General features: G+C 49.4%; 1 protein-coding gene across 2 annotated transcripts in view; it reads right to left on the minus strand.

Annotated features, from left to right (window-relative positions):
• The window catches only part of SLC30A7 (solute carrier family 30 member 7), a 285,774-nt gene that overhangs the window by 222,653 nt on the left and 48,678 nt on the right, over nucleotides 1-14,443 (minus strand). For both annotated transcript variants that reach the window (XR_015308328.1, XM_086954376.1), the window contains exons 2-3: nucleotides 12,917-13,018; nucleotides 8,892-9,005 (exon numbers count right to left, since the gene is read on the minus strand). Coding sequence is in view for 1 of the 2 variants with exons in the window: in XM_086954376.1 (XP_086810502.1) it covers nucleotides 8,892-9,005; nucleotides 12,917-13,018 (216 nt within the window). In the remaining variant the exon portion in view is untranslated. The remainder of the gene's footprint in view (nucleotides 1-8,891; nucleotides 9,006-12,916; nucleotides 13,019-14,443) is intronic.

A 14,443-nucleotide genomic window follows, 5' to 3' on the forward strand; every position in this document is an offset into this window, starting at 1 on the left:
AAGCATGCCCTAGAGTCCTGGGCAGAAACCGGGGCCGTCAGACCCTCCGACCAAAATATCACAGCAGTAGAAAAAGACACCACGGCCCCCGAGGAGCAAAGAACGGGTCTCTCGCAAGACGAGATCCAGGAACGAGAAAGAACCCGACTACATGAACTAGAAATGGCCCGACTCAAAATGGATGGTGAACTTAAGTTGGCCGAACAAAAACTGAGCTTAGAGCATCTGCGGCTCCGAGAAGAAAGAGAGGAAAAACAGAGACAAAGGGAGCTTGAGGAAAAAAGACTGACATATGAACACGAGCGCAAATTAGCTGAGATAGACTTACGCAAGCAGAACAAAGAACTAGGGGTACCCGAGCAACCCCGCACCCCAGGGACAACAGATAAGAAGGTACACATCCCCAAGGATGTCGTTCGAGAATACTTCCGAGAGGACGACATCCAGCAATGGTTCAAGGCCTACGAAATTGCTATGACCGCCCACCGGATCGATCGAAGCGACTGGGGAGCCGGTCTATGGGGGAGATTCCTCAATGAGGGCCGCGATGCCCTGCTACAGCTCCCGGACCACCTGATGACCTCCTATGACCACATGAAGGCTGCCCTCCTCACCCGCTATGGGCTCACACCCGAGATGTACCGTCAGAGGTTCCGAGACTGCACCCGCATCCCGGGTACAACTTGGGTGGACTACGTGAACTATTTTAGCCGAGCCTTCGAGGGCTGGATCAAAGGAAGCAATGTCACAACTTACGAACAACTCTTCAATCTCATGGTGTGGGAGCATCTATCAAACAATTGCTTCATTGAGCTCCGGCAGCACCTCCTCGACAGCAAATTGACTGATCCACGGCAGCTCGCAGCCGAGGCTGACCGGTGGGAAATCACCAGAGTGGGCCGCAATGGGTCCTATGAACAGAACCGGAACAACCACGGTCAGCACCGTCCCCGAGGAGGAGGAGGGGGCCAAGGACGAGGAAGAGACAACGCTCCGGCCGCCCCCGCTACCAGCACCACCCCCCCGGCCAACCGGGGCAGCACCCCGGCACGACCGGGATACAGAGCCAATGTCACGTGTCACCGATGCCAACGAGTCGGCCACTATGCAAACGACCCAAATTGCCCACAGTACCAGAGCCCAAGACCCCGCCAGGTGGCTGCTGCGGCCCTGGGGGAAGAACAGATCTCCGAGGAGCAGGAAGAGTATGAGCAAGAGCATCAAGAATGGGAGCCAGCCGCCATGGCTCTAGCATGCTTAGGGGGGAAAGACATGGTCCCGCGGGTCCCCCTACCCGCTAACACCCGGAAGTACAGCCAATGGGTGAGCATCAATGGACGCCAGGCCGAAGCCCTCCGTGACACCGGGGCCAGTGTAACAGCCGTCCGCTGTCACCTGGTGACCCCAGAACAGTTCCTACCAAACATTCTCTGCCCTGTCCGTTCAGCCGATAACTCGGAGAGTCTGTGTCGGATGGCCTGCGTCCCTTTCGAATGGGGAGGGGTCTCCGGCATGTTGAAGGTGACGGTCCGAGATGATGCCCCCGTAGACTGCCTCCTGGGAAATGACCTTGAAAGCTCTCCGTGGGCAGCCGTAGAACGAAGAGAACACCTGGGGATGTTAGGCATCCCGGACTGGGCGTGCGTCACCACCCGGTCCATGGCCGCCCGTGCCAATCCCCGACCCGAGGAACCCGAATGGCCGGCGCCTCCTCCCCCGGTCGCTCCAGTCGAAGACACCGACCGTGCCGTCTCCCCAGAACCAGCTCAACCTCCGGACCTCGCTGGCCTCGACCAGTGGCATCAAGAAGGGGGGCCCACACAGGAGCAGTTTCGCCAAGAGCAAAAGACCTGTCCCTCCCTCGAGGGACTCCGCCAACAAGCCCTCGCCCAGAGCGCAGGGGATACCTCCGGAACACATTGGATCTATTGGGACAATGATCTGCTATACAGTGAACAAAGGATCGCGGAGTTGGGGGCCGGCCGAGTGCTAGTGGTGCCCCTCCGTTTTAGAGACTTCTTGCTCAATCTGGCCCACGATGTCCCCCTGGCTGGACACCTGGGTCAGGATAAAACTTACAGCCGCCTAGTGACCCACTTCTTCTGGCCGAAAATGAGGAATGATGTACTCCAGCATTGCCGATCTTGCCCCACGTGCCAAGCCAGTGGAAAGAGCGGCCGCAAACTAAAAGCCCCCCTGCAACCATTTCCAGTGGTCACCACCACGTTCGAGAGGGTCGGGATAGACATTGTGGGGCCCTTGGACCCCCGTACATCACAAGGACATCGGTTCATCCTGGTACTGGTAGACCACGCCACCCGCTACCCCGAGGCTGTTCCCCTGCGAACTGTGACAGCCCCGGTAGTCGGCCGGGCCCTGATGGGGATCTTCTCCCGTGTGGGTTTCCCCCGAGAAGTCGTCAGCGACCGAGGCACGAACTTTATTTCCAAATATATGAAGTCCCTCTGGCAACAGTGTGGGGTCACCTACCGATTCACGACCCCCTATCACCCTCAAGGAAACGGACTCGTTGAGCGGTTCAACCGCACGCTCAAAGGGATGATTGGGGGGTTGGAAGAACCCCTCCGTCGCCAGTGGGATGTGCTGCTGCCGTGCCTCCTCTTCGCATATCGAGAGGTCCCCCAGAAGTCCCTCGGCTTCAGCCCGCTTGAATTACTATACGGACACCCCGTACGGGGGCCGCTCAGCCTAGTCAAGGAAGGCTGGGAGATGCCCCCTCTGAAGAACCCTCCAGATGTTTTCAAATACCTCCTAACCCTCCGCAACCAGACCCGACGGTTCAGAGAGCTGGCAAAAGCAAACTTGGAGGCCAGTCAAGAGGACATGAAAAAGTGGTATGACCAAAATGCCTCCTCCATCGAATTTGAACCCGGACAACAAGTATGGGTGATGTCCCCCACCGAACCCTGCGCCCTGCAAGACAAGTGGACGGGGCCCTTCAAAGTAGTCGAGCGCAAGGGTCCTGTCACCTATCTCATCGACATGGAATCTTCACGGAACCCCCTCCGGGTCCTCCACGCTAATAGGCTGAAACCCCATTTCGTGCGCTCAGAACTCAGCCTCCTGATGGCCACAGACAATGGAGCCGAAGAAGACTCCGAACCCCTCCCTGACCTCCTAAGGACTCGGGAGAAAGACGGCTCCGTGGACGGGGTCCGACTCTCGGAGGCCCTCACCCTGGAACAACGCCAAGAATGTCGAGACCTTCTGTTGCAGTTCGCCAGCCTGTTTTCCCTCACCCCAGGTGTCACTTCCTGGTGTGTGCACGACGTGGACACAGGGGACAGCCCCCCTATCCGCCACCGGGCCTACCGCGTACCAGATCGGGTACGGGCCTGCATCCAGGAGGAAGTAACCAAAATGCTCACGCTCGGGGTCATTGAGCCCTCAGACAGCCCCTGGGCCAGCCCAGTAGTACTGGTCCCCAAAGCAGCCACTCCCGGTACCACACCGGAACTCCGGTTCTGCGTCGACTACCGGGGCTTGAATGCGGTCACCAGAACGGACGCACACCCCATCCCCCGAGCAGACGAGCTAATCGACCGCATGGGAGCTGCCCGCTACCTCAGCATTTTCGACCTGACGGCGGGCTACTGGCAGATCGGCCTCACACCCCGGGCCCAAGAACGATCTGCATTTTCCACTCCGGACGGCCATTATCATTTCAAGGTCATGCCCTTCGGCATGAAGAATGCCCCAGCAACGTTTCAGCGACTCGTTAATCAGGTCTTGGCCGGGCTCGAAGGATTCAGCGCCGCCTACCTAGACGACATCGCTGTATACAGCCACCATTGGTCCGACCACCTCCACCACCTCCGAGCGGTGCTACAGGCCCTTCAGCGAGCTGGCCTCACGATCAAGGCCAGCAAATGCCAAATTGGTCAGGGGTCCGTAACCTACCTCGGACACCAGGTGGGAAGCGGCCTGGTGGCCCCTCTGCAGCTCAAGATTGCCGCCATCCAGTCTTGGCAGCCCCCCATCACCCAGACCGAGGTACGCGCCTTTCTGGGACTCACGGGCTATTACCGACGGTTCGTGAAGGACTATGGTACCATAGTGGGGCCCCTCACAGAACTCACGTCCAAAAATCAACCAAAGAAGGTCAACTGGACCCCAGATTGTCAAACAGCCTTTGAACAACTGAAGGTCGCCATGTGCTCCGCCCCTGTGCTCCAGGCCCCCGACTACAGCCGGGAATTCGTCGTCCAGACGGATGCCTCCGACCACGGCATTGGGGCGGTCCTGTCTCAATTGAACCCCGAAGGTCTTGATCAGCCAGTGGCCTTCATCAGCCGGCGACTCCTACCTCGAGAACAACGCTGGAGCACCATCGAGAGGGAGGCCTTTGCCGTGGTATGGGCCCTCAAAAAGCTCCGGCCCTATCTCTTTGGCACACATTTCCGGGTACAGACCGACCATCGACCCCTGCAGTGGCTGATGCAGATGCGGGGGGAGAACCCAAAACTACTACGTTGGTCCATCTCCCTGCAAGGGATGGACTTCACTGTGGAACACCGGCCGGGGCCAGATCACGCCAACGCAGATGGCCTGTCACGCTTTTTCCGCCTCGACGAGGAGAGTCCCCAAGAGGATGGGTGACTCTCCCCGCCTTCAGCTGGGGGGGACGCATGTTGGACAGGCCACATGAAGGGCCCGCTCCCCCTCTGCCCGACCAGGCCCGAGCCCGGTCCCTCAAGTGTCACACACCACCACTTCCCGTTTTCCGTCTCCTCCGGGACCCCTGCCTCTGAACATATCGACCTCGTGGGCCCGATCCCCTACTGGCCCGCGCGCCCAACCTGGGCGCCATCTTGGACACTACACCACGAGGCCGCGTGGCCTCCGATCGACCCTAACCCTGGGCCTGGCCAGGCCTCAGACAGCCCGGCACCACCATCCACCCAGGAGGTGAGCGGACTACTTGGCAGGTCAATGGGAGAAAGAGGTGTCGATGGCTCTCCCCCGCCAGGTACCGCTCGACCACAACCTCCCCGGGCGCTGGCTCCACCCTCCTGCTGGGTGTCTGAACTCCCTCATCCCGGACCCCCCGACCTCCAAGTGCGAGGGTCCGGACATCAAAGGTCACCAGCCCTATAACTGAGGCAGCTCCAGAGCAGGAAGGCAGTTGTATCCTGGAGTCGAGAGACGCAGAGAAGAACTCATCCTTGACGGACTACTGGCGCTGCCGTAGCTCTACCTTGCGAACTATCGTCCTGCCTGCTGGCGCTGCCGCAACCTTCGTAAACCTTCATCGTCGTCGGGACCTGCTGGCGTGGCCGCGGACCGTTTGTAACTACCATCTTAATCGGGACCTGCTGGCTCCGCCGCGGACCGTCGCTTCCTTCATCCTTCTCGGGACCTGCTGGCTCTGCCGCGGCCCGACCATCTAGAACGCCGAGCTCGAGGATTGAGAGCTATTTCATCTATTGGTAACAAGACTGTCCCGCTACCCTTTTCCCAATCCAGAGACCAGAATCGAGGGGACCCCGGCGTCCAGACCTCCTTGTATCATTTTACCGTATTTGAAGAATTGCTTATAAAGTATCGTTGAACCTTATCCGTGTGTGGTGTACGTCTGTGGGGGGGGAGTTACTTGTCTGTACGATCGCTGGAGACGGCTCTCCCCGGAGACCTCTCCTCTTATCCTCGGCCGACCCTCCCGGTCCGTCTAACACGCAGGATATGCTAAAGCAGGAACTGTGCATACAAGGAAATTAAACTGCCTCCAGATAAGATGGCTGATTAACTCACAATAAGAAAAAGATCTATACTGGCCGTCTATAAAAGCAAGTTAGATAGGAAGGAAGACGTGGCACTCTCAGGGAAAGAAAGGAAGCTGTATACGTTCCTGCTGCTTTAGAATCGGGTACTATACTGCAACTCTAAATGATACATTAATAAAAGCTATTATCTAAATATCACGTACATTTTATGCTTTGGAAAGCACAAAAGTAGAGCATATTTGTGAGAAAATGGGTTTCTATTGCGGTACCCCCCACCCAACTACCCCCCTCCCACACACAAACACGCACATACATTTTGCCTGGCTGTTGATGTAACTTTGACTGTAGAGCACTGGGTCCTTGCTATCCAGGTTCCCAGTGCCAGTGTTCTTTCCCTAAAAACATGTCCACGATTGGTACTTCTGCCCCCTGTAAGTCCCTAGTAGTGGTACCCTGGGTACCTAGGGCCTGGAGGCTGAAGCAGTCTCCTGGGACCACCTCACTGGGACAATGCCACTGCCCCTGCAGCTGCAGCTGACATGTCCCTGTCGACATGGAATACTGGCTGTGTGCAATGTCAGCTATCATTGCAAAAGATATAGGTAAGTTACCCCTCTAGCAGCCCTTACCGGGCAGGGTGCACTATATCCCAGTTGTGGGCATATCTGCATGAGCAGATATGTCCCTAAAGTATTAGCGTATATTTCTTAATATTGTAAGTGCCAAGGAATACAAAGAGAATACATGGGCTGGGAACTTGGCAACTCGAGTTCCACAGCACCATGATTGCTTCAGTAAATCAAGGAGTATTTGGTACCAAACAGCTCTGTGCAATAAATCTACACTGATGACAGTGTGAGATGTATTACAATATGTACTTAGAGGGCACTTCAGAGGGTGCCCCCTGAAAACCTACCAGCCCTGGAGTGGACACTGACTGGCTTGAGGCAGCCTGCCACACACAGACATGTTTCTGGACCTCTGTGAGGAGAGCCTCTGCTCTCTGGGACCAGAAACAATGCACACCCTGGGCTGAGGTGTCTAACCTCCACCCCAGGATGGGCCAGTGCTCGAATGAGAAGCTTCAGAGGACTGCTGCTTTGGTATTGCAACCCCCAGCCTCTGCAGCTAGAAGCTGATGGCAGCCCCCGGTTTACACACCCACTTTGGGCGGGAAGACCTGTGGGAAAACTTAGAAAGGCTAGGAGGTTTGCCCACCTTTGCCAACTCCACCCCTGTGGTGGAGGAGGCAAGCGTAAGCACACTTTTCAGTCCCCTCCATCTTGAAGATGAGGGGACCCCTCCAATGAAGACTAGGTCTATGACCCCGCCCATAGGAGGGTGGCATAATTGAGGGTGTAGTCACCACCAGCTAAGGTGCCCATTTGCCCTACCTGTACTCCCCTAACACGCCCCTAAATTTAGCATTTAGGTGGCTCCACCAGACCTTGAAACTAGATCTGCGATGACCTAAGAAGTAAGAAGACAACACTGCAGAGAAGCCTGAAGACGATGACTGCCTTGGCCCCACCCCTACCGGCCTGTCTTTAGCTTCTGAGTATTTACCTTATTGCAACAATCTTGATCTTAAAATATAGTGCAAACATATAATTTTCTAAAATTGGTCTGGATCTCCTTCTTGAGTCGTGTGTCCACTATTGATCACTGTTGTGCAATAAATGTCTTACACTCCTCTGTGTTAGGCTTAAGGCTGATCACCCTCAATACCACTAATAGAGCACTTTGTGTTTTACATTGAGCCCTGTACACTTTTGGGAAACCCCTGGACTCGCTATTACCACCTAGTGGTTATACCATATACAGAGCCAGCTTCCTACATATTTCCTTTCCCACTCAAGCAAAAGGCAAGTGATATCACTAGTCCACAGGAAACAGACATTTACAGAGTATTACTTAGGCATTCTTTGTTTCTATCTTTGTCCAGCACCTTTTCTCCAGAGCAAATACATATGTTTTGCAAACTAGATAACAGCATTTACATCAACAATTGGGTTGCAAACTACAGGGAGCCTAGGAAATGTTTTAAATGTTAGTCAGAAAATACAGTGTGTCAGCAGGTGTGTTGAGCGAGTCAGACATCTCCAATTGGCTTTTAAAGGTCAACTATGCTCCACACCAACCCCAAGAAAATAATTTCGAAAATGGGACCAGTTTATTCATTTACCAGAACAATTTTCCAAAAATATTACCTAAAAAGGTTTGGTTATACGGATTCCTTTGAAACAAAAATAAAAGAAACTCATAAAACATTGCAACACAGGGGAGCATTATTTTTCTGCACTGGCAAATCATTAAATTATCTGTGAGAGATGCATTTGTTGCTCCTTCAGGCTGCTTTTAAGGCTGGTTAGGTCAATGATCCCCTGCCATGCCCAGCCCTGATAGCAACCTCTTGACCCTCAGCAGGGGCGGCTCCTCCGCTGGAGCGGAGCGGCGGAGCGTTGCCCCACTTAAATTCCTCCAAAGCCCTAGAGATGAAACATAAAATGGGAATTTATTACCATTTTATTTTTCATCGTACCGAGCCGAGCATCAGGACGGGGCGGCTGCTGATTGACAGCAGCAAGGAGGAGGGTGGACTGTCTAATGCATGGTTTAAAGTGTGCATGTCTTTTTGGCCAGCCGTCTTTAGACAGCCAGCTAGTCATGCGCACTTTAAACCTCTCTAACCCAGCTGTGTTAAGACAGCTGGGTTAGAGAAAGCCTCCAGATCGCTATAAAGCGCCGAGAGAGGAAGCTCACGTCAGTCCTAGCACTGCTCTCATGCTGGTGAGAGGAGGGCTAGGATTGGTGAAGGGAGTTGCATCATCCTGTTCCAGTGGGTGTCGGAAAAAGAAGAGCTCCGGAGCGAAGGACGTTGTGTTTGGTAAGATTTTCTATTAATTTTGCGCGTGTGCCCGCCACCCTCCCCCACACTCCACCCCACCCTCTCTCCCCCAATCTCCCCCCCTTACTGATGCCATCCGCCATTGGCTCTCAGCCCATCAGAGGTTTTCCCTGTGTCCCAAAGAGCCAAGCAAGCAGGTTTCATCATCTGCAGGAGCATAAAATAATGCAAGACTACAAGGGATATGATAGTCTCAACGCCCACATTAAAAAGTTACATCAAATTAAGCACCGTCTTACCCATATGAGAAGGAATCATTCGATCTCCACCTTGAAATAACAGAAGCTGCCAGTCCTGCTAAGAGGGCCGTGCAGTCGAAAAACATATGAAAGGAATCCGATATTAAGCCTAAACTGGAAAACAGATAAAATACACAACATCAGCACTTCAGTCGTGAGAACATTTGGGTAAGCACTTCATCAATAATAACATAAGCAGCATTAAGGGATGATGGAAAACAAATAATCACACAATATATCTGTTAATAAAGAAAACTTGCACCAGAGTGGAACAAACTCTGGTCGTGCTGAACCTCCTTCTACAAGACCACTCGATCTACACACAGGTTTGCTTCAAGAGATGTAGTATTCAAACCCGCCCTTCAACCTTTGCCGTATCAGCGATAAATATCTTCCTCATCATTCCCTTATTACACATAAGTATCTTCATCATCGTTAGGGTGTATTTTAAATGTTTCGTTGTTTTCTCACTCCAGGAATCATCAGTTTCCTATTTGCTCCCAGTGATCACCGTTTTCCATACTCCCACCCTACATTATAAGGATATTCCATCCTTGTTTACCCATAATATTTCTTTGTTCTTTTAATCATTACCAATCAGCCTTTTGTCCTCACACAGTTTATCAGTATCCTCGCTCTTCGTTTCTATGCCTCTTAAGAACTATAAATTGGTGGCCTCCACAGTGTGCAGAATGTTAGTTTAATTCCTTCAGATCCGAAAAGACTGGGATACACCCAAAAAGAACTGGCTTCATTGCAGCAAACCGTTCACATGGTCGCATACACTCCTTCGGGTTTATACAGGTTTTAAAGCAGGTTCATCGGTTACTTATTTCAAAACGAGGTGGAACAGTAAGCTGGGTGTCTCAGTGTAATATTATCAGGTCTCTAACACTGATCTATAACAAAATACAGAGTAATAGTTCTTTACCTTGTTGTGTGCATCTCTGCCTCCAGGTTTTCATTGGCACCTATGTCTGATCCTATCTCCTGCCCAACATCAATGCTTTCCTGAAGACAAACCTTCTTTTCAGGTCTACCTTCACCTGCTCTAAAATTACAGGTCGTCTAGTATGCTCAAGTGATATCTTTGCATACAAGGGATCCCTGAAATTCATGCAAACAGCAACGAAGGCCTCAGTCAATCGCTCCAGGCGTAAAGCAATTGTAAGTGACAAGATAGCCAGAGTATGCCCAGATCATAAGATCCATATGCAGGTCGCAATGCTTCTGCAATTGGATGCTTCTTTCCCACAGGACTCAATGAATGAATCCTCCCAATACTGGTGCAGGCCAGATAGCATAGGAGATGCAAAACGTGGTCCTCGCTTCCAGCATCCACTTTGAACTTGCAATCTTTATTTCAATATTGTCCTAAAGGAGCTACAACCAGTTCTGCTCCCTTCACCTGGCTACCACCACTGGGCACTGTGACAGATAAAGAGTGTAGTTTTAGGGACTGACAGTGTCGCCAGCACACTAATGCCACTGAATATGTTTAATATGGATGGCGTCCCCAAGATCTACCATAATTTGAATAATAACAGGAAGAATACTGTGGAACTGGCACGAGGCAAACAAGTGAGAAAGGGAAGCTCATGATTGTATCTTATAGGGATGCAATTCACAGATGTCAAGACTCTCCCATACCTGTAAAACATCATAGAAACTAAGGAAGTAACAAACTATTTTGAAGGACATTGCAAATATACTGGGGAAGGGCTGAATAGGTTAATAAAATCGGATTTATCCAATACTATGTACTAAAGAATAAATCTATTTGCCCACTATCCCATAACCTTGCAATAAAATTAGTACATTCTCAGATTTTATATGTCAGCCTTTGTCTCTTACATCTATTAAAATGTACATGTGGCGAAACATCTTCCCCAAGACTGTGAAATCGGTCATATCCCAATAGGCCAATCTAGGAAGCTCACTCAATCTTGACCTCTATGTCAAATCAAGCACTAAGAATTCTAGATTTCAACTCAGGCCGCCCAGGAACATCAGACCCGTCATCCCCAAACATGACTTCAACGTCACAGCATGAGACTGCTGATGCATTGCACAGAATACAGGAACTTTCTGATAGCCTGTAAACTCTCTTAAAGCCATCCCCCTCTCTGCAGCCAGGCTGATCATTTGCACAAGAAAATAAAACATAACTGATCCCTTTATAAACTCCCTTATGAGACTAACACTCGAATCTCACTCCACTTATTGTATTACGTACAAAGAGACACACCTTTATCCCCCCACCCACCCATTGCACGTAACACAATAACTGAAAATGTGAAGTGAATATCGAAACCTAAGAAGCAGTGATACACCTGTTCACAAAATAATCTTGTTAAAAAACATGTACATGATCAAGTACACATATTTAGAGAATGCACCATATAACATTTGTGCTCTCATTGCAAATCTTCTAAGCCAAACTAAAGGATCACCAATTGAACTTGCTCAGAAATCCCTCACTGTGTTCATGCCTGTTGAAGTCAGGGGTGGCTGCAGAGGGTGTGGGAGTAGTGTGCACAAAGTAAGAAGAGATGATGCCAGACTGGAGAAATGTTTAGTCACACCTTTCCTGCAGATACCTGGACATCTCTCTTGATCTTAACATTTTAAGCTCCAAGGTTAGTTTTTCATTTCATTCAGCAGAGAATCACTCTTTTATTCTATAGGACATACCCCTAGCTTTGCGAGGGGAGGTGCTGGGCATCTAAAATGGAACACAAATCATTCAAAATCATGTCAAGCACAATCTTCCATCTTGGTGAACAGATCATATGTAGCTGAAGAGACTGACGGTCGAGTGTAGGAAAGTTCACTCCTCCAGTTCACAGTAATAAGACACACAGTCTTCTGGTGTCGACAGAGATAATCTCACATAATTACACTGGGTGATCCGCATAGCTTGCTCTCCATCTCTCTGTCCTCACTCTCACCCTTCAGTGGTTTGTGGCAGTTGTTTTCACAATACCTAGCATTCAGAGTTCCAACTCAGCAGACGGTGCTTGTAATTCATATGTACATTTAAGAGGTTGACATTCACTGTATGCACCTCTGGATACTGGCAAAGAAGCCAATGAAGCATTGCAATTCATGTAAAAGAAACGGATGTTGAACCAGGCACAATTTGCAAGCCTTTCTTTGCGGTGAGGTGCATCCACCATACAGATGTCATGGCTTTTATTTAACAACACACCTTTAGTTTAATTTAATTTTCTTATGCACGTTTACAAAAACAGCAGGAACATGTCATTTGTCAAATGGCCAGAAAGTGCAGGAGTTTGCACCCACTTGTCAATTTACAGAGATCCATGGCTGGAGGTCTACCTGCCTCAAAAGATCCAGCGCCACATGGGAGCATAGCACTTGGAAAGAGTGAATGTAGAGGTATTAAACATGCCCTGGATCGGTGTTTAGGAACCATCAAGATGGCTTGATGATTACATTCAATAATCCCTTTCTGGTTCATCACTTGGTTGCGTACAGCATTTCAACTGCAGATTTGTTAGACACTGCTTATATACTATGCACTAAACAAGAAATGGTTCTTTAGCATTGTTCTATTATTCTATATGTCATTGTTTCACTGCTTCATCACTCCTTTATAATATATCATGCAATCATGACTGCCTGTCAACAGCAGGCACCAAAGAAAGACTTCATCCCTCCCATACGTTAATAACATTATGGCGTGCAAAGTTTGTTGCAAGCATCATCCTACTTAGCCAAATACATGAGCGCCCCATTCTCCTTTCAGAGCAGAAGCCAGGCTCAGCCATCATTTTCGTTCTTGTCTGAGTGCATGCAGTTAGGAACTGTGATGCTCTTCTGAAGAACGAGCATTGGAAGCACCATACCCCGAGGAGTACACAAAGAACTACAGATGGGAGTTTTGAATATGTGATGAGCAAGTGATAAAGAGCGGGTTCTGGAAGTGCTGCTCCATGAAGCACTTGGGCATATCTTCGATATGGCAGCATCACTCCAAATTATACCTTTCTTGGTCTCACCTGTTACTCCAGATGCCATAAAGAAGCTCCACAAAAGCGAAAGAGAGGTTGAGGCACAGGAAGAAGAACAAGTTCCGCGACGTAGTATCCGAGAGAATGGATCTGAAAAAAATCATAAAGACCATTATCAGCATACACATCAGTATACAGAGAAGTATATGATCAGTCCAGGAATGTGGGGCTCCTCATCTAAACAAGGGAAAATGAGCAGAGATTACATTTGTTAGAAAGGGTGGTTGTTCGTATTGGAGATATTGTGTTGGGGAACGAACAATGCTTGTATAGGGAACACCACCATTTATAGATGAAGAGGGGCTCACACTTGGTTCCTTAAAAAGACTTCCTGTGACTGGTCCCTTCTAGTTTTTCCCTTTGTCCCCAAAGTTCCCCCTGTACGTTTTGCTTTATAACAACATTTTGAGTGCCCTCCCAAATTGCATATTGGTTTGGGCCCTAAGAATTCCCCTTTTTGTCTCCTCATTATGAACCCTAAGGTGTACCTTTAGCCGCTGGAATCGAGAAGCCCAAACAAGTGGAAGCTGGTTTAGAGTTTTTGAGGTGCCTGGGTGCTACCAAGCAGAGCTTTCTACTGGCTTCTCTGAGTAAAGGTAAGTCTAGAGGCTTAGGGCAAAGGACGCAACATTCATGGGTTTTTTGTACTAAATGTAAGACCGAGGTGTGGAATACATATAGACCGACGCTCATGACTTATTTGGAATGAAGGGCAACATGTTTTCATGTTTACTTTATCCAATGAACAAGCAGGCCCCGCTCCCTGAAGCAAAAAAACCTTTGGATGCCAGTTTACGTATGGATCTGTGAAAGTATTGTCTGCACTAAAGCAAGATTTATATGTTTATGTGTATATAGTTTAAGCTTGTATGTATGATTCATTAATGCAAAGCTATCCCTATTAGTGACAGTGCTGTAAGGAAATGCTGCGAGTTACGCAGCATTATTGACAGGGTTCTAGTTCAAAAACCTGTAAACATTTGCAAAAGTTAGCAATATGAGGCTACTTATAATGCTCTCAGAGTTTTCCCTGATTATATAAATCAAACTTGAAAAAAGTGATTTGCTAAAAGGTTGTGCAACTTTAGATACCATTTCTCGAAGGCATCTTTTAATAAAATGTTTGATGAATGCCAATATATTGAAACTAACTGAGGGAGAATCAGTGTAAAAACATTATAGTCACCATGAAAATAATGTAGGCAACCAATTCTTATAGAAAGACACTAAAGTGCACCCTCGGCTATATGTCCTTGTATTCTTGCAGATGTGTGACTTTTAGGAATTGGCAAAGGTTTACAGAAGTATGCCCAGAAACCGTACTCCTATCAAACTTTTGTGAATTCCATTTTCGAGCCAAAACCCTTGGGCGAATGTGTGTTTTATAAATAACTGGTATGTTATATGTCTGTTTATGCAAACTTCTGTTTTCTAGGCCCTTTTTTTTCTCCACCCTTGAAAAGGTTGTACACGTACGCTTGCCAAAAGTTTACCTTCAACCTATACTAAGTGTAG

The sequence above is a fragment of the Lissotriton vulgaris genome, chromosome 1_1 (genome assembly GCF_964263255.1).
Source record: "Lissotriton vulgaris chromosome 1_1, aLisVul1.2, whole genome shotgun sequence".
In the NCBI taxonomy this organism is placed as follows: Eukaryota; Metazoa; Chordata; class Amphibia; order Caudata; family Salamandridae; genus Lissotriton; species Lissotriton vulgaris.